At 40.4% G+C, this 20,689-nt stretch overlaps 1 protein-coding gene across 1 annotated transcript; it reads left to right on the top strand.

Moving 5' to 3' along the window:
• Positions 1-1,424: 1,424 nt before the first annotated feature.
• On the top strand, positions 1,425-16,717 carry LOC125902579 (sodium- and chloride-dependent GABA transporter 2-like). The gene is made up of 17 exons (XM_049599044.1): positions 1,425-1,457; positions 4,778-4,820; positions 5,007-5,078; positions 6,837-7,041; positions 7,191-7,325; positions 7,437-7,577; positions 8,897-8,981; positions 9,074-9,206; positions 9,677-9,811; positions 10,265-10,368; positions 10,485-10,609; positions 10,799-10,911; positions 12,015-12,152; positions 12,364-12,466; positions 12,663-12,763; positions 15,739-15,909; positions 16,272-16,717. The coding sequence occupies exons 4-17, from the start codon at positions 6,855-6,857 to the stop codon at positions 16,404-16,406; spliced, it is 1,806 nt and encodes a 601-aa protein (XP_049455001.1). The 5' UTR covers positions 1,425-1,457; positions 4,778-4,820; positions 5,007-5,078; positions 6,837-6,854; the 3' UTR covers positions 16,407-16,717.
• The last annotated feature ends 3,972 nt before the right edge of the window (positions 16,718-20,689 follow it).

Here is a 20,689-nt window from a genome sequence, read left to right on the forward strand (position 1 = left end):
AACATGGATTGAACCTTAAAAACTAAAGTAGTTTGGAGTATGTAATTGCATAAATGTTACTGTATGAAGCTGTGTGTCAACTTTTCCATCGACTCATGTGTAATAAATAACTCATCAGCCCTCCCCTGCTGTTACTTTTTTCATCTTGCTACTGAAAATGACTTTGTTTGTGTCCCCTAAATGGAAAGTTTATACATTAACAAGTTACACTTTGAGACTTGTCAAGACATGTACTAATGTCCCGACAAAGAACTAGACTGGCTGCCAGTAAAAAATGCAGGTTTCGGGGCGTTGGTATTGTAGTGGATAGTGCCGGTGCCCCATGTGCAATGGCAATGCCTCGCCACAGCGGTCGCAGGTTCGACTCCAGCTTGCCATCATTGCTGCATGTCACCCCCCCACTCTCTCTCTCCCCCATTTCACTCTATCGTGAACATTAAAGGCAAAAAGCCCCCCAAAAAAAAATCTTTAAAAAAAAGAATTATGCAGGTTTCTATGCTGGAAGTCACAGCCAATGCACCGCTATTGGACATCCGATATTGTCTACTTTGTAGAAACTATGACAGGTAAACACATTCTTTAAACCACTGAACTCAAAAATAAAACTCTGTTTGCAGACACAAAAAAAAATGTTCACACACATTCATACACTGGTGGCTGAGGCAATCATACAAGGTGCCACTTGCTGCTCAGTTAACCATTCACTGACACTGAAACACCTATGGCACAGCCATCGAACTGCCCATCTTTTTATTAATAGAAAACCTGCTCTACCTCCTGAGTCACACAGGACCCTGTTCACAAGGACACAGAATTCCCTTTGAATCCCGAAAATAACACCTGACTGACAAAACTCATGACTTAAAGGGTAAACCCTGTCAACTTGTTATACTCTGTTTCCATCTTAAGTTTGAGGTTGTGTCCAATCTAACTAATTTCTGTTGTGGAGGGGGATTTGATTTTCAAGGATCAATCACAAGAGACCGACGTATCCGGCTGAATCAAACATCATCCGCACACATCCACACTGATGCGTAGCCATGCCAACATATCTGTTTTACCGGGGTTTTAGGAGTGGAGCGGACCAAAGTAAAATAAATTACAAAATTCAGGCCATATTGAAAAGACATGCCGATTTAGAACTACTTTGTCTACAGCGCTCAGCAGTGTTGTTATTTCTCCTTACTTGTTCAACTCATTACTCTCATGTGACAACCCACTGGTATTATTTTGCATCTCTTAGTCTCTGAATTTTAAATCTCTGATCTGCTATGATCCACTGTCAACTAAACAAATTATGTGAAAGTGACCCACTTTAAAGAGAAAGTAAGAACTGCCTGACCAGTGAATGACATTCATTGGTTAAATGCTTGCTGTAGGCGTCAACCAAACACTTGCATAAGATTCTCCCCCCAGAACTTCCATCCAGTTAATGCAACAGGGCTCCACAGGCACATGTAAGTATTGACCAGCCCTTGTGTACCTTGCTGCTGATTTCAGATCATTGTAAATTATCAGTGATTTTGATCCATGCTGACCTGCTCTGCATTAAAACTAATAAATCAAGAAAGGTCCTGAGAAAAGTCAATGTCAGATTCACGATGTGTTCTTGAACTGCAGGATTGTTCGCAACTGTGTTCTTATAATGATAAATCCCATTGTCCCTGTAAGTTAAAAGTGCACGCCAGTTGATCCTAATTAGTACAGGTAAATGCTCTGCAAATCTAAATAAAAGGGCATAAGATTACAAAGCCGTGTGCACACACAGAAACTAAAGAAGAACAAGAAGAGGAAAAGATGAGAGAGGTAATGCCCAATCAAAAGTCTAAAGAAGGTAGACTGGACTCCAAATATTAAAAAAAGGAAAAAACAAAAAAATAAATAGTTCTTAAGTGGGGATATTTCTGCAGAACTCTAAACAAGCTGTCCTAATTAGTGGAGTCAGTACTGAATATAAAATAGCACAAAAACATGCACAGGATGCTAAAACTATGCATTAATCAACCACCCAAGCAGCAAATTGTAAACTATATGTATTATAGTAACACAGCTTTCAGGCCAGAGATGTGCATGGTGTGTATTTGGTGTGTGTTTGATGGAGTGACAAATAGAGAAAGAGAAAAGTTGGACTATTTCAAGCAATGTAACTTATTAATAACATACTCTGAACACTGCTTTGTCACTTTTTGTGTCGCCCACCTGAACTCTAGCATGATTTATTACTAATAATTAGATGCCATGATTTCCATTAATATCACAGATGTGAATTCAAGTTTTAGTGTAATGTTTATTTTAAAAGACTGTAATATTTTTTTAATAAAAATATCAAAATAATTACTATTATTAGTATTATAAGTATTATAAATAATAAAAATATTATTGTGATATATGATGTGCTGTGATATGCTATAATATTTTACAACTAGAATTGAAGAAAACATGGGTGAATGTATGGCGGCACGGTGGGGTGGTGGTTAGCACCCTCGCCTCACAGCAAGAGGGTTGCCGGTTCGATCCCGGGTGTGGGAGCCCTCCCTGTGTCAGCGTGGGTTCTCTCCGGGCACTCCGGCTTCCTCCCACAGTCCAAAGACATGCAGGTTAATTGGTGACTCTAAATTGTCCGTAGGTGTGAATGTGAGCGTGAATGGTTGTTTCTCTCTATGTGTCAGCCCTGTGATAGTCTGGCGACCTGTCCAGGGTGTACCCTGGCTCTCGCCCGATGTCAGCTGGGATAGGCTCCAGCCCCCCCGCGACCCTCAAGAGGATGAAGCGGTTAGAAGATGAATGAAGAAGAATGAATTGGTGAATGTCAGATAGCTAAGCAGCTAATTGCATTTTTTCAGTAAAATCTTTCACAAGCGGAAAGAAGCACCAAAATTGGCACAAATACTCCTTGGGGGTTGTTCTTTTGATAAAACCCATTAGCCACGCAAAAATCAAGATGGCCGCCATTTTTCCCAAGATGGCCGCTAACTCAATCCCAGAGTGCAACTTTGTGAAAAATTGTCCAATAAGTAAAATCTTGATATCTAATCATACATTTTTGACCACAGAGAGGCTAGATTTATTGTTTGGAGAGGCCAAGAAGCTTCCTTCTACCATATTTCAGCCATTGAAAGAAAATATTATGCTTACTGATCTCTGGACTGCTACACATGGCACAGGGGAGAGTGGCTTAAGGTGAGCCAGTGGGTAAATTGACCTACACACTGTTTTTAAATTAGTTTATAACCCTAACCCTAACCCACAACACAACCGTTCAGCCCAAATTAGCTATATAGCTAATAGAGTGTGCCAGGGCTGACGTCAAAACCCGGAAGTTTAGCATCACGCTGGTTCCCGGAAGAGTAAGTGAATGTGATTTTTGCATTGCGTTTTGGATTATGTCAGAAAATAAGCTCTGTGGCTAAAACAAGTTTATGATACTTACAGGTTTTGTTCAGTGATATACTCTTCACATATGAACACCTTTCATACCGCATTTGAAGCTTAAATGCGATCACCAGAAGTAAAAAGCTAACGTTAGCCTTTAACGGACTACATGACTACTCCACGGTTGCGTGACTCTTGACGTCACTACCACTAAGCTTTCAACTGATTTCGGCTGCTTTATTTTAAAAACATTGTATAATGGGGAAATCGGACTGTTTAAGCTAAATAAGAAGCTGTAATGGTGGACTACCAGCACTCTTGCCTGTTCGGGGGTGATGACGTTTAATGTCCCCGACAGGGTTTGTAGTCGTACTGAGCAACTTGTTAGCAACCTAGCAAGCTTCAAAATTCACAAGTAGGGTATTTACTGACGTGTTTTATGTCGTAGAACAAAACCTGAAACTCGCTTAAGCTTTTGTTAACCACAGACCTTATTTGAGGCATTTTACCAAAATCCCATTCAAAAAACGTATTGACTTTTAGACAAGAGAACTGGAAGTGCTAAAAGCACTAACGGAGTTCCGGGTTTACTGGCACGCTCTATTTACATCTGCGGTCTCTGTGGCTTCTCTGCTACTGTGCAAGTGACCATAAATTCACGAAGCACCCATCATTTCTATCTGGCTGTGATGGAGAGAAGTACATGGGAGAAGTGGTAAGTATTTATTTACACAAGAAACTTTAATAATACTATAATGTGACACCAGAATCATTGAAATTGGCCCAGAAAATGAAGTTCTGTCATAAAAGACATTTTAAAATTTACGTGGGTAATGGGATTTTTCAAAAGAATGACCCAAGAGGTACACTCAGTCAAATTTTGGTTCTACGTACCAGATTTGCTCAGCTAAGAGTCTTTGTGAAAACTGCATAAGTGGGTTTTAAAAATAATTATTTTCTTAAGAACAGTTGGTGATTGATGCCCAGTGACTTTAGGTAATGCCATCTTATATGGCGGCAGCACAGCCTGTTCAGTAACTTGATCTGTGTGGAGTGTTCTACAAAATGTTAACAAAGTTTTACCAACAGAGTAATAATAAAGCCGGCAAAGCCTCAGCTCTCTATAGTCAATATATAAACCATCCATGAGTGGAAATGTTCAGTGCTGAGTTAAACATAAATCTTGTTGGTTATAGACTAAAAGCCAAAGAGGTTTGGCAACAGATCTTTTGCCTATACTGTGTGCAGGCTTAAGCAGTCTTATTCCTTCAAGGGCCCTTCTCAGACAGTTCTTCTTTTATTCATCTTAAAACGTGCTGAGCATACTGACATGCTTTATATTTTGACATTTGCCCTTCAAAATCAATTATACTTTTTACTTTTTTTGATGTGTGTTTTTGTTGAGGTTTAAAGAGGATCCAGTGGTGGAAAACAGACCTTTTACTGAAGTAAGTGTAGAAAAAAGGATAGAAGTCCAGCATTAAAATTTTTACTTGAGTAGAAGTACAAATGTATTAATACCAAAAGGAATGGTACTAACTTACAAAGAATGACCCATTTCAGGATAATATATATCTTATAACTGGATTGTAATTATTGATGTATTCATAATAAGCACAACTTTAATGTTGCAGATGGTTGAGGTGCATTTCAGTGTCACATGGAGATTGGGGACAGTGCCTGTGGAGTGGCAGACAATTATCGAGGTATCACACTGCTCAACCTCCCCAGAAGTCTATTTCAGGGTGCTGCAAAGGAAACGCCTACCAACTGTCGAACCTCAGATTCATGAATGAGAAGCAATGCAGGTTATGTGCTGGAGGTGGAACAATGGACTGGCTTTTTACCCTTGCAAGGCTGCTGGAGGAATCATGGGGGAGTTTTCCCATCCAGTAAAAACATGTCTTTTGTGTACTTGACCAAAGTGAGTGTTGATCAGACAGGAAGATGTCAAGTGCTGAGGCTGATACTTTCAAGAATGAAGGCCCCCCTACAACTGGTTTTAACTGGTTTTAGGGGGGTCTGCGGTTCAAGTGACGTAAAAGTGATATTGTGACGTGTATGACTTATAAAAAATAAGGGTAATTCTACATATATGATTGGTTACAAAACTTAGGAAAGTGATCGAGAGAGAGAGACTACGTATAAAGGTCAGTGCTCGAGCCTTTTGGGCTCAGTTCTTGGTCTGGACCACCAACTCACATGGGTTTATTTGGATGTCATCTTTGAACAAAGAATATACCTTCTTGCACTGGATGCATTGCATTCTGATCAGCCTCCTGGTTTTTCTTCAGAGTGTTCTGAACTTTCTTTGATTTTATTGGAAGCAACTTTTACTGAATTTTGACCAACACCACAGACTATTTTTTGGTTCGAGGGCAACAAATAAATCCACAACAAGACCTCTGTCCGTACACTCGGCACAAAGTCAGTCATGTTTTAAGGGGATTTTGGCCTCCACCAGGGTAATTCCTTGTCACCAGTTCAGTTTGTAATATTCATTATCTCAGAATTGCTTCTCTGCTCTTTGCAGATGATGTGGTCCTATTGGCTTCCTCAGATGGTGACCTCTGGCACCCACTGAGGCAGAAGCCGTCCAGTTTGATCGGAATGAAAGTCAGTACCTTTCATGTCTGAGGACATAGTTTTATGCCAGAAAACACTGGCTTGCCCTGTCTGGGTTTGAAGTGAGGAACTGCCCCAAGTGACGGAGTTCAAGTATGTGGGGATCTTGTTCGTGAGTGAGTGTAAAAAAAAAAAAAAAAAAAAGTGTAAAAATGTGTAAGATGGACAGGCGATTTGCTGTAGCATCAGCAGTGATGCAGGTGTTCCACCAGACTGTGCTGGTAAAGAGGGAGCTTAGCCGAAAGGCAAAGCTCTTGATTTATTAGTCCATACATGTTCCAAGGCTTACCTACAGTCATGAACTTTGGGTAGTGACCGTAAGAATGACACTGCGGAGACAAGTGGCCGAAATGAGTTTCCTCTGTAGGTTGGGTAGGCTCAGCCTTAGAGACAGGGTGAGCAGCTCAGATGTCTGGAGGGACCTCAGAGTAGAGCCACTGCTCCTTTGCATTCTAAGGGGCCAGTTGAGGTAGTCTGGGCATCTGGTAAGAAGGCCTCCTGGCAGCCTCCTGGTAAGAGTTTTCCAGGACACGTCCAACTGGGATAGAACCAGAACTGTCTGCTGTGTTTATAAAACTTATCTGGCCTGGGAATGCCTTTGGATCCCCCAGGACGAGCTGGAAAGCGCTGCTGCGGAAAGGGACGTATGGACTACCTTAACCTGCTGCCCCTGCTGGCTAAATGGATAGATTTTTGTGTTGATCATCTAATTCTGCAAAGTAACTAGTAACTAAATTTACCAAATTTATACTTAAGTACATTACTTGAGTCAGTGTACTTCATCATTTTCCACAACTGTTTATAATACACACTGTCACTGCTTTAATGTAACATTTCAGCTCAACTGACCTTGCCAAATGGAGCCAGAGAGTAATCCAGAAAAGACAGAGATGAAAGATGACAATGATCTAAATCATCCCCCAAAGTCTGATGAGAGAGGCCAGTGGGCCAACAAGAAAGAGTTCATTTTGGCAGTAATTGGAGAAATCATTGGTCTGGGCAATGTTTGGAGATTTCCATATCTGTGCTTCAAAAATGGAGGAGGTAAAAGTCTCACCCACACAAAGAATAAATATGGAGAAAATAGAGAGGAAGACAAGATCACATTATAAATTACAACTAGGCCCACTGCAATCATTGACAGGACTCAATGGTCCAGTTTATGTTTGTTTTCATATAATTTTTCTCTTCAGGAGCTTTCCTGGTTCCTTATATTTTGTTCCTGTTCACCTGTGGAATGCCTATCTTCTTCCTGGAGTTATCTGTGGGACAGTTAACTAGGCAGGGTGGAATCACATGTTGGAGGAAAATATGTCCCGTCTTTGAAGGTACTTCTAGCTCAAGTAAAAATTCAATACCACTCAATATAACAGATTTATATAAAATGTGTGCACTGATCAGTTATTTTACAGATAATGTTTATAATGTTCTGTCCTCAGGTTTAGGCTATGGCAGTATCTTGCTCATGCTATACACTGAGATGTATTACATCGTCATCCTGGCCTGGGCCTTCCTCTACCTCTTCTCCTCCTTCCACACTGTACTCCCCTGGGCCAGCTGCAACAACACCTGGAACACAGGTGAACATACACAATCAACTCAAATGATATTATTAATATGTTGAATGCTTACTGGGCGGCACGGTGGTGTGGTGGTTAGCACTCTCGCCTCACAGCAAGAGGGTTGCCGGTTCGATCCCGGGCGTGGGAGCCCTTCTGTGCGGAGTTTGCATGTTCTCCCCGTGTCAGCGTGGGTTCTCTCCGGGCACTCCGGCTTCCTCCCACAGTCCAAAGACATGCAGATTGGGGACTAGGTTAATTGATAACTCTAAATTGTCCATAGGTGTGAATGTGAGTGTGAATGGTTGTTTGTCTCTATGTGTCAGCCCTGCGATAGTCTGGCGACCTGTCCAGGGTGTACCCTGCCTCTCGCCCGATGTAGCTGGGATAGGCTCCAGCCCCCCCGCGACCCTCAAGAGGATGAAGCAGTTAGAAGATGAATGAATGAATAAATGCTTACTTTTTCAGAGTTTAAGGATAATCATGAGGAAATTGTATATTTTTGTGTTACAAACAAATTCCATATTCCAAATTACCAAAAAAAAAAAAAAAAAAAAAAGCAGCAACCAGCAACCGTTAGCATTGTCAGTGTAGCCAAAATGTGATATAGCCTCTGAGCCATCAGATTGTACTAACGGGACATCCATCATTACCACTAACATAGTGTTATTTTCGACTTAATCCCACAAACACAACACACACACACACACACACACACACACACACACACACAGAGTTGAAAATGCTTGTGTACACTGCGAAGCAATCCACAGCTGAAAATAGTCCCTGACAAATGCCTTTTGTACTCATGTTTGAGTAACATTTGCTACAAACTACAGTGCCCTGCATTTTTAGATATTAAGTAGTCTTTCTAACACATTCAACTACACATTTGTGCCCCATTTTAAAAGGTTTACATCTTCAGTAGGAACAATATATTGGACAGTACAGAGAGATCAACTAATGCTTTCTGTGAATTTTGTTTATTTAGTGCTGGTTATTATAAACTGTCACATCCTTTAGCATCTGATTCACTGTGTATCCTGCCAAGTATTTTTGAGCCACTTATGTTGATAATGTTGTGGTGACTACATAAAGTGCGACCGCTTCATGAATGATGTGTTTGTACATTTGTTGGCACCTCCTTCTCCATGGAGGAGTATTTTGAACAAAAGAGGAAAGAAATCTAATAAAAGAATAGTATGGATACAAGAAAGAGTTGATAGCATTTCTTGGAGCTGACAGTAAGGTGACTAATATATTTTAAACATCAAGATTTAAAATTTACAAACTACAACTTTCCACTCTAACCTGTTATTTTTACTGTTTTTCACCACCAGAGGGCTGTATCGATAATCAACAAAATAAATCATCAGATGACGACATTTCTCAGAATGCAACTTCTTCAGCCGAGGAATTCTGGCAGTATGTGCTCACAAATACTCTACTTGATACAGTAATTCATTAATCAACTCAGAAAGGAAGATGTTCCTAAACATAGAGTATGTTGTGTTCAGGAGGAGAGTCCTGGGTTTGTCTCAAGGTATTGAAGAGATGGGAAGTATCCACTGGGACCTGGCTGGATGTCTTCTGCTCAGCTGGATTATTTGTTACTTCTGTGTTTGGAAAGGTGTCAAGTCCTCGGGAAAGGTGAGCTCCCAAACAATGTCTGACAATACTGAGGGACTTAATCAGCTCCTGTTTGACATTAACTAAATCTGAATTGAATTTTCTTTGTCAATTCACACAATCAGACAATTGGCACTTGAAATGTATCTCTTCTTGTAGACCTCTTTAAGTCATACACCTCACACAAGAATAAAACAAGAGGAGTAGCGCAAGGTCAGCTGTAGTACGGCACCCCTGGAGCATTGTGGGGTTTTGGTGCCTTGCTAAAGGGCACCTCAGCAGTGCCACATAGAACTGGCACATCTCCAGCTGCCAGTCCACACTCCATACTTTGACTGTTTAGGGACTTGATCGAGCAACCCTTTGGTTCCCAAGCCAGGTCTCCACAGACCGAATTACTAGCTACAACAATAGATGTATGTTTAGTTTTTTTTTTTAGTGCATTTTTATTTTGTCCACCTCACGTATTTATATCTTTACTTCTCTTTCAGGTCGTCTACATCACAGCAACATTTCCTTATGCTATGATGACTGCTTTGCTGATCCGTGGTGTGACACTGCCAGGAGCCATTGATGGTATTCGATTTTACCTCTCTCCAGACCCAACACGTCTGGCTGATCCTCAGGTGAGGCACACATGTGGGTGATGAGTTCTCTCCTTTATGGTTTCTACATCACTACTGGCTCTCCATAACAGATGCAATGGAGTAGAATGTATGTTTGTTACTGGGGTAGGACAATACATGGTAAGACTTTTCTAAACCTCTGGTCACTGTTCCCAATCCCCTTCTGTAAATCTATTTGGAAGTTATGCACCTATTTGGGATAGGCTACTCTCATTGACTACTCTCAAATGTCAGCCTTTCAGGGAAAAAACTGTGGCCGCCAAATGGTGGGGGAATTTTTGAGTACCAATCAACCAGCCATATGAGTTTTGTTGGTCACAGCTAAATATTTTTTAGAAAAAATTAAAAGTTTTGAGGACCAATGGACTGACCAACAGAGCGAACTGTACCCCTGCTAGTGACAGACAAAAACAAAAGACAACTATAAACTGAATATCTTTTCATTGTTCAAAGGTATGGATGGATGCTGGGAGCCAGATATTATACTCCTACGCTGTCTGCACAGGGTGTTTGGTATCTATGGGAAGCTACAACAAATACGACAACAACTGCTACAAGTAAAGAATTTAAATACATAATGCTAAAAATATAACATAATGGAAAAAATATATTTGTCCTCTCTGTATACCACAGTATGTTGTTTTCATATGATTCAATGTACATTACATTACAGAGATGCAATTGCCCTGTGCCTGTTGAACAGTGCGACCAGCTTTTTTGCTGGCTTTGCAATTTTCTCTGTCCTCGGCTTCATGTCTTATGAGTTGGGTGTGGAAGTCTCAGCAGTGGCTGAATCAGGTATGAAGCTGCTTGTAATGCCACACATGGCCTGAATGAGCTTTGGCGCACTGTATTGAAAAAGACCTGTAGTGTCAGTAAATTAAAAACTCAAAGAAATACTGTTAACAGTATTATTTTGTAATGAGACTAAGGTGTACATTACTATGTTAATCATTACCTAAAATATTTTTGGCATTTGCTTTGCAGGTCCCGGCCTGGCTTTTATTGCCTATCCTCGGGCAGTAGCCATGATGCCTTTACCCCATGTTTGGGCTACCCTCTTCTTCATTATGATTATCTTCCTCGGACTGGATACTGAGGTGGGATGTTTCTAACAAACTGGAAGAAAACAAGAAACAAAACCTGATAAGCTTGGCTTCCTCTTGGAGCCAACTGATTAGTCACCACAATGATTAGAAAGGGGTGTGATACGAAACCACTGGCATATACAATCAATGCTCAGTGAAGAAAAAACAATGTCCTAAAAGCATCGAAATGCTGAGTAGAACAGCTGAATGAAATTAGTACGGCTAGTGTACCTTTGACATTGTAGGGACTCATTTGATTCAGTGTTAATGTGGATCTTTGATGCTTACCCATTTATCAATCTAGATTATTTAGGGTGAGTTGCCAAATGTCGGCGATATGGACTGTAAAGATGTCTGCCTTCTGTCAATTGTCATGGAACCTGATGACACTCGCAAACAATACAGAGGAGCAATGCCTCTTTCAAGAAATCATGACACAGTTACTCAAGACTATCTGCCTAACATGGTGTGAGCCATTTCATGTAGGAACTATTTTCTTTCTACGAAACTACACTATACCCAACCGTATCACTGCCCAGAAGTACTGTAAGCACGCATCAGCTCATAAACAAGAGGGTCGTGCTCTTGACAGTGTGAGATGTAAACATTAATGGTGTCATCCTCGGCCTAGCTGTAACATTAGCTAGCTCAGTGGTGCTTCGTATGTACTGCACTAGCAGTAGATGCACACTTCCTACTACATGGTCATTCAGTTGGCAGCTGTAGTTTGGTAGAAAGAAAATAGTTCCTACATGAAACTGCTCACAACAAGGTCTGTGGATTATCTTGAGTAACCAGGTCATGATTTTTGTAAAGAGACATTGCTGTTGAGTTTTTCTAAATGTATGTAAATTGGCTATTTGGTCACCAAAAGCAGAGTGCCATCTAGTTCCATTATATTTGAGAGACATCTCTAAATATAGACAGACATCTCAAAACAGACAATATCTCCAACACTCGGAGACTCACACAAAGAACCTCTAGCTTGATAACTAGCACTACAGGTAAGAGGTAAAATATGTATTTTTGATTTTCGTGTGAACTTCCCATTTAATCTATGCTGTTCTTGATAAAAAAGCATTGTTGTTGTTTTTGTTTGTTTGTTTTACCCACAGTTTGTTTATCTGGCAGCCATAAACACATCCATATCAGACATGTATCCATCCTTCTTTCTGACTGGCCATCGACCTAAACTGCTTCTGCTGGTCGTCTGTGGATTATGCTTTGTCATTGGTCTCTGTATGGTCACTGATGTATGTGTCTTTTTTGTTTCTTTGTGATTTAAAGAAAATAACCACTATTTATGTCTGTCCGCCTGTATGTTTGTTTAACAGCATGTTTGGGTTATCAGTTAGAAATGCAGGCAAAATATTGTTTTCTGCTGTAGATACAACTGAGCAGATAAGAGCCACTGTTTCAAAAATGTCCTCCTTATCTCTCCCTCTGTTTCCTCTCTGTCTGCAGGGAGGACTATATGTGTTTCAGCTTTTTGACTACTACGCCTGCAGTGGAATCCCATTGATACTTTTTGCCATGCTGGAGTCCATTTGTATAGGATGGGTATATGGTGAGCAACATTTAACATCTCATCCAGTCAACCAGCACTAAACAAGCATTTCACCAGCCAGGGATTAACGCACCTATGTCCAGCTCCACATCAGTTTTACATGAGCTACATGCTGATTCGGTTGTTTTCACTTATATTTCATCATGATAACATTTTATTAAATGACCTGATAATAACATGACTGTCTGTCTCCAAGGTGCTGATCGCTTCTACCATAAGATTACAGACATGATTGGCTACCGCCCCATGCCCTATATGAAATATTGCTGGAGGTACATCACTCCATGTGTATGCTCAGTAAGTAAATACAATGAATCATTGTCACTCTAAGCCTGACAAAGTTACTATGATGTGAATTACACTCTTAAAGGTAGGATCTGGAGGATTTTCAAACAAAACAAAATATAGACATGTACAAATTAAATCCTGCTTAATCATCACCTATGTGCTTCTACTCATGTGTGGTGGTGACTCTGTTTGCAGAGCTCCTGCCCTTTAACTTTGATGTTTTTGTGAGCTCGGACTGCTTCTGGGCGGAGATTTCCCCAGCCAATGAGAGAGTGCAGGTGCCGTGCCCGAGCGTGTCCGAGCGTGCACCAGTGCGAGCCTTGCCTGAACCTCTTCTGTGAAGCCTTCTTCCATACCTCCGGGCTCCGTACACCCGGGAGAGTTGAGCCTGATAGGAGGGGCCAAATTTGAATGTGTGTTTACAAACAGCAACTGGAAAATCCTCTAGACCCTACCTTTAAAGATGAAAGAAAATTAATGTAGACTGAACATCAGGGCGATTCAACCGGTGGCCCATATGCCAATTCCAGCCCACCAGTCAAGCCAGACTGGCCCATTGATAAGTAAAGGATAAAGCCTTCTGCGGGGTCCATTATCAGGAATTAATTGCCAACGAGGAGACATGATGGCCATTTATTCCTGATTATGAACACCTGAAAAGGCATTATCCTGCTTGTACCATGGTCACTTACCAAAGAAAAAAAACACGAAGAATATACATTAGTTGTTTTCATGCATATTGCAATCAAAATCCAATGTTTTTCACAAGGCAAGACTCAGTTTCCCTGGTAATACCTCAGGATTTACTAAACACCTGGAACAATCATTACCATCCCATACGGTTCTTACACAACGGAAATGTTATATGTGACTCCAGTAAAAAGGACGCACTCTGGATATGACTTGGCAACAGGAGATATTTCTGGTCTGCCCAGCTCATAGAACCCTCTGGTTCAGCTGTTAACCACAAAGCTAACGTTACGCTAGCAAGATTCACAGTCAGTAACATTTCATATGGTTGACAGCCAGTAAATATAATTTGACAGTATGTTTAACAGCAAGACTAACTGGCTACCCAGCCATGTCACTGTCCTCAAATTAGTGTTAAGATTTTCACAAACAAACTATATGCCATATGTAACATTACTGTCACCCACAGCCTGAAGTTACAAGTTGAATAGTGAATGGGATGTGAGATGATCACTGATGATCTATCATTAAGGATGGATTACACAGCTAAGGACCTGGACAATGTATAAAGTCTACAAGTTTAGATGTGGCAAGACAGTAGGGTAATGCCAAAATTGTTGTACAACCTGCTCAGAGCAGAAGAAGAGGGGGCGAGTCAGAAAGTCTAGAGGTCTTTGGGAAGAAACCACACCTGAATCTACCACTAGCAGCAGATCATAGATGGACAAACTATTCATATGGGTATATTCATGGGTCTGAGATTCCAATGATTCAAGAACAAGAATCTGTTTTTTTTGAAGATGGTTAGGTGTTCCATCATCTTTCAGTTCAGCAAATCTGTACAGCAAGACCTCCAAGCTCTGCTAAGCAGTCTCATCAGTGGTGTAAGGATTCAAAACCATCAAGGCAAGAGCAGTCAGGACACTGCTGCTGTCTCAGGATGAGAAAGTCAAACATGCTAACAAGACCATGAAGTGTGACAGGAAGTGGAAGCCTCAGGAAGCAGTGAAGGAAGCAGAAGCATACTGGAAACATTGGGATGTTGTTGGGGTGGTTCGTCAAGCATGGCTAGGACTTGGAAACTACAATGCCAAGACTACAAAGGCCAATGCCAAAGGCAGGGCAGGACTTAGGGGGTGAAGGGTCTAAGATGTAGCAGAAGACTTTCATGTAAAAGTGGTAGAGCTCAATTTCCAAGGCCAGTGGATACAGTAAAACCAGCCACTTGCATGCTCACTGTCCTGGAAGGAACTATGGGGTGTCACTGCTGTGGCCAAACTCCTGCCAACTCCAACCAATCTATAGATCTGGGGCAAAGAGGAGGATGCATCCTGCAAGCAGTGAGGAGCAACCCTCTGAACCCTGAATCACATCTTGACTAGATGTCCCAAAGCACTGGGCGTAGGTCGATACAGGTGGAGGCACGACAAGATCCTTACAGTAATTGCCAAATGGACATATCTGCATAGAGTCAAAGCCAACACTTAGCAGGCACCATCACCTAGAGTCATCAGTTTCCAAAAGGAAAGAGAAAAGGTGCACAAGGCAAGAATAACTGCCAAGAACCCACCCTCTCTTTTGCATCGAGCTTCTGAATGGGACCCGTCCTCCGTTTTGCATCGAGCTTCTGAATGGGAGACGCAAGTGGACCTCAAGAAGAGGTTCATCTTCCCAAAAGAGGTGGCAGTAATCTTACTCTGATCAGACATAATTCTTCAATCCAGGAGCACAAAAACTAAACATACAATGCCTTGGGAGGACAAGTAGCAGATTTGATCGATGAGGCTGCCATCAATCAGAATCGAGTATTCACCAAGACCACAATATGGTTGTATTGTTATAAGGTTATGTTTACAAAAAAGTTTAAACCAGAAAAAATAATCCCAAAGATAATGGATATTTTGCCACGGTAAATCTTTCAAAAGAAGGCCTATTTAAGTTCTTGTTTTTTTTCATTATGATTAGGGCTACTTTTGCAATGTAGTGAACTAAACGTTTTGAAACTGTGATTGTGATGAACTGCACATTGTGTCAAATGCACATACATATTGAGAATAACAGCTTAGGTAAAAGTCCGGTCCCTGGGCTCTAGTTTTCTTGAAACATGCCCCCTGGTGTTCGATATAAAACAAAAGCAAATAAGGTAATCCGTTTAAGTAATCTATTTCTAAAGACAGCAACTGTACACCACCCATTTAAACTGTACCTGTAACTGTAACTCACATTTTGTATTTTGAATATGTAACTTAGTTACTTGTATTCCATTACTCCCCAACCCTGATATTTGTTCACAGGGCATATTAATCTTCTCTCTGGTCAAATTCACCCCTCTGAGGTACAACAACATCTACGACTACCCCTGGTGGGGCCACGCCCTCGGGCTATTACTTGCTTTGTCTTCAGTCATCATGGCACCACTGTGGTTTCTCTACAGTCTGTCTGTAACTCCAGGAACACTGAGACAGGTACTCTGACTTTGGTGTGGTGTCTTTTTATGGTGGATTTACAGGGAATCTACCAATATCAGAAACTTAAATTTAATGCTTTTTAAGATCATTTTTAAGGTAATCTTCATCTACAGTTAATTTAAGTGTTTACTTTCATGAAGAACAACTTCACTCATTTTCACAAAAAGAAATTAAAAGATGGATTCATGAAATTACATAAAAAACATTTGTGACAATTAAGACTTAACAAATTCAAATTTAAGACTATGTTATGATGTTTGAGGCCTAACATGTATATACTGAATTTAAGACATTTTGAGACTTTCCAAAGACTTGCAGACACCCTGATTAATGGTGGCTCTCTCCTTCTCTCCTCACAGAGACTGAAAGTGGTGACCACTCCAGCAGACCTGTCAAGAACATCACGGGAGAAAACTCTTACAGTTGAAACATGTCCTTCCCAAAATGAACATGAACTGTGTGCTTTGAACATGACTGAAAATAATCAGCTCTAATTCAAAGGTTTGAAAGACTTTCTGAAATTAATATAACAGCATGTTTTATTTGGTTGACTAAATATTATATAATGCACAAATGTTTTACTTCTGACAGATTTGAGGAATCTGAAGTGATTAGCTGCTTAAAATGAAACAATTAAATTACATATTGCAGGAGTTTATTTAATTGTATTGTATGTGGTCAAATGTATGTAAATATTTACAGTGTGTATGTACGTGTATGTGCCAAAATGAAGGCTCTGCATGGAAATATCTGTGTTTTATTTCACCTTTGGCAAGTTAATGAATAAATCAGCTGATTAAAGTCAGTGGAGTATTAAGTTTGTGTTGACTGTGGGTGAAAATTAACATGTTCGAACTGCAGATTTGAGGTGTTGATTACAAAAAGGGAGATAACTGACAATTTATTTAACATCATTCAAAATCAGTGAGGTTTAGAAAATCACCTGTTCTGCCAAGTCACAGTTCTCACGTGTCCAGCAGAGGGGGCTAGATGTTAGATATTAAATCACTACGGTAACTGTCCCGCCTCGTCAGTATCTGTGAGGAGACTCATCTTATTATGTACATTATCATCACAGATCTCTGGTTATGAGTGGGTTTATTCTGTTAGATGGTGCATGCTAACCAAACAAGCTCCTGGGTTGATTTGCTGTAGTTGTTACAGACTGTTTTTGACACATCCCAGAAATTTAAAGAAATGTTAGAAGGTTAAAACGAAGGCCATGTTACTGCAAAGGGTGACGATATATGGCATCTTAGTGTTTACATACTGTACTCCTTGTTGACAAACACCAAAAGCCCTGTATCATCTTACTTTGCTTTTCATTTCATTGAAATTTTCTCAGAAGATCTACTTTACAAACATTCGCCTGTAGCACACACACAGACACACAGACACAGACACACACACACACACACACACACACACACACACACACACACAAAGTATTATGTTTCACCTCTAGATCCAGTTACTAATTAATACAATAACAATTATGTCAAGAGATCAATAAATAGGAGATCCAGATGGTTTGCTCAGCTTTCATACTGCATCAACTGCATTGATCAATATAGTTTACACTGATGCTATAATTGATAATAATAAATACAAACATTTACTGTTAAATTCTGTAAGAATTAATCATTCTAAAATGTGGATTTCTCATTTTGGTATAAAAAAAGTCAGGATCAATCTATCCTTCTTTCAGTGACTGATGCTATCAATGAATCTTTGGCATTTACAGAGTGTTTGGCTCATAAATGAGGACAAGCCGAAGTGCAGTGTGTTTCAGAAGAAGTGTTTTTTTTTTAGCCATGGCCTGTTTCACAGAGCAGACCGAATTTTCCTGCTAAGAGGCACTATATATAAAATACAGATACAATAAAATTATTCTTATTCTACAATAAGATGAAGATGAATGTATTATTAATGACTAAAACACAGCCATAATTCTTTGATCCATTTCTTTCATAAATGGATTTTTAACAATATTAATTTTGTGTGTGGGCCACAGCACAACAAAGGAGGAAATAACAACAATAAACACAATTAAAATAGACCAAAAAATGAACTGCCTACTCAGTTACTTATAGTAGGAGCACAAATATCAAGAAAAAATAACAAATCTGTGAGTCTAAAAATTAGGCATGATGCCTTCTTGGAACCCATCGGCTGTATTCGGCATCTGACTTCTGGCAGACAGCGATACAGCCTCTGGGGGCAGACCCTTATATATAAGTAAATATGCTGAACCATTGTGATGGATTCAGAGTTTGCAGTGACGCCAATTATGTTCCTCCTCGTTAGTTCACCACACGGACCGTTTAACCTGGCAACAACTGCAGCCGGCTCAAACGTGATTGGTCAATATCACGCGGACTACAAACAGCCTACAACCGGAAACCAGGGCTCTTCCGCTCTTCTTCCGGAGGCAAGATCTCCAGGGTTTGCCTGCAGACTCTACATTCACTGAATGTAGAGTCTGTATATAGAGACTAGGCATGACGCCATGCGGCAAACAGAACAAGCCGAGTCGCAAGTCTGTGTCTGATGGAATTTTCCCTCCTGGTTCCTTTACAATCAAGATGGTGGCAAAGATAACAAAAAATTATACATATATTGGGGACAGAATTCATGTGTAGATGCTCCGGTTCAAAATAAGACCAGACTTTTCTGTGGATATCAGTTTTTTAAGTCAACATGAAGGCCAAAATGTGGCTTGCAAAAGATGGTTCGCCGAGCCACTTTCCCAGAAAACTTGTGTCCTACCGGCCCGTGAGAGGAGTAAGGAGTCAGCATTCAATAATGGTATAAAACAGTCAATAAAACAAGTTTTTCAACAACTGTGAATCACCCCAACCATAAAAGGTCCTTGAGTAAACACAATAAGTCATACATGTGCACACAAAATATTAGGCTGATTGGTCCAGTAGTTTGTGAGATTAACTGCAGACAGAAAGATACACACATGTCATTCACACATGCATGCACGCAAATACATGACCAAACGCATGACCCCCTCCAGGCATCATCTCTCCTCATCTAGGGGAGATAATCAACATTCCCAAAGGAGAAAAAAATGAGAAGAAACCGTATATACACAAATATACATCAAGAGGTAGACACTCAAAAGGGTGTCCCTGACCACCATCGTGCCTAAAGGCCATCATCTAGTTTGGGATAATACTAAAGAGGTAGCTCTATTTGTCCCATACCAGGCAGGGGCACCATCAGGGATTTGGGGCCCCATCAAATGATATCACATTGGGCCCCACCATCAGAGCCCAACTGTGAATCTTGCACATTTACTGTAACCACACCTCCAAGACCCAATCAGCCTATTCAAAGCTTTAAATTAGGTTATGATACTTTGAAATGAGCCATTTATTTTTGATACATTTAGTATATTTTGCTGGTAATACAGTTTAACTTTTACTTAGGTAACACTGTGAATCCAGGACTTTATCGTGTAAGCGAGTATTTCTAGACTGTGGTTTTTTCCTCAGAATCTGAGTACTTCTTTCACCACTGGTAAAAACATCATAAATACTAAAACTTCTGTTACTATGAACTGACATGTTATTTGATAGCTGCTCACTTCCTTCCTCAATTGGGAGTCGGCCTCTGGCTGGTTCATTAATAATGGGAGGTTTGGGGAGACAAGGCTGCTGAGGACGAGGCCTCTGTACTTTGGCCTGGTACCGGCAGGGACAGGGACGACTGGCTGAGTATGAATAGCTTACTAAAAGTTTGTCTGTAATGATTAAATGATGTTTTGAAGAGGAGCAGAATGGAAACACTCAGAATTTTCTGTGAATATATTAACTGTTAGGGGAGCAAACATAGTCTATTTAACATTGGAGAAAACATAATTTCCACTACCAGCTGTGACCCACCTTTCTTTGTGAAGAATTGGGTGACATACAGTCACCCTTTCTTTGCTCTCTCCTATGTTTCTTTCCGTTTTTGCTCCCCGATTTTTTCTTAGAAGCTGAGACATGAAGCACAGCTCCACTGAAAAACCCCACTCCTCTCTCTGCTAGCCTGTGCCGTTCGTTCCAGATTTGCAGTCGGAGGACTGAACTGTTTCATAAAAATACAGGGGGAAGGACCAATACAGAGGCTCTCTGATTGTTTACTTCTTTTGCGAATAACAAGAAAATGAAATGGTCAGTATTAGTTTGCACATTCGAAATGAAGTCTTCTGTTAACAATGACAAGTTAATAACTGTTATTGAAAAAAATAATTACACATGTTCTAATACTAGGGCCCTGTCAGTCATGGGGCCTTAGAATCGTTCTCAGTTTTTCTCCCCACTACTGATGATACCAGGTGTTTTACCAGGTGTAACATCTATAACCAGAAACCAACAGTAAAGAGACCACGCAAATGATAAGTAACACAGAGAGGATATAGCTGATCAGTAATAGTGGACAGCTACAAAAAGGGGGGAATGTCAGTTCCGTTATTAAGGACTTTGGGTGACAAAGTGTTCAAACTGTAAATCAAAAAATAAATCACATTTCTAGAGAAGGGTAAGCCAGTATTTTACATGAAGTATCTACCCACTTAAATTTCTCCTGAAACCTCTCAGCCTTCACATATGCATCAACATTAGGTGTGCAAAGTCATCCAGAGGGTTGGACTGGACCTTTTGGCCATATGCTTGACACCATTGCTTTAAAGAATAAGGACTTCTCCCATGTGTGGGTGATAGGATGTTTTGGTTTCGTGAAAGAAATTACTCTGTTGATAGTTTCCACATTTGTAGTTTCC

Source organism: Epinephelus fuscoguttatus, linkage group LG15 (assembly GCF_011397635.1).
Source record: "Epinephelus fuscoguttatus linkage group LG15, E.fuscoguttatus.final_Chr_v1".
In the NCBI taxonomy this organism is placed as follows: Eukaryota; Metazoa; Chordata; class Actinopteri; order Perciformes; family Serranidae; genus Epinephelus; species Epinephelus fuscoguttatus.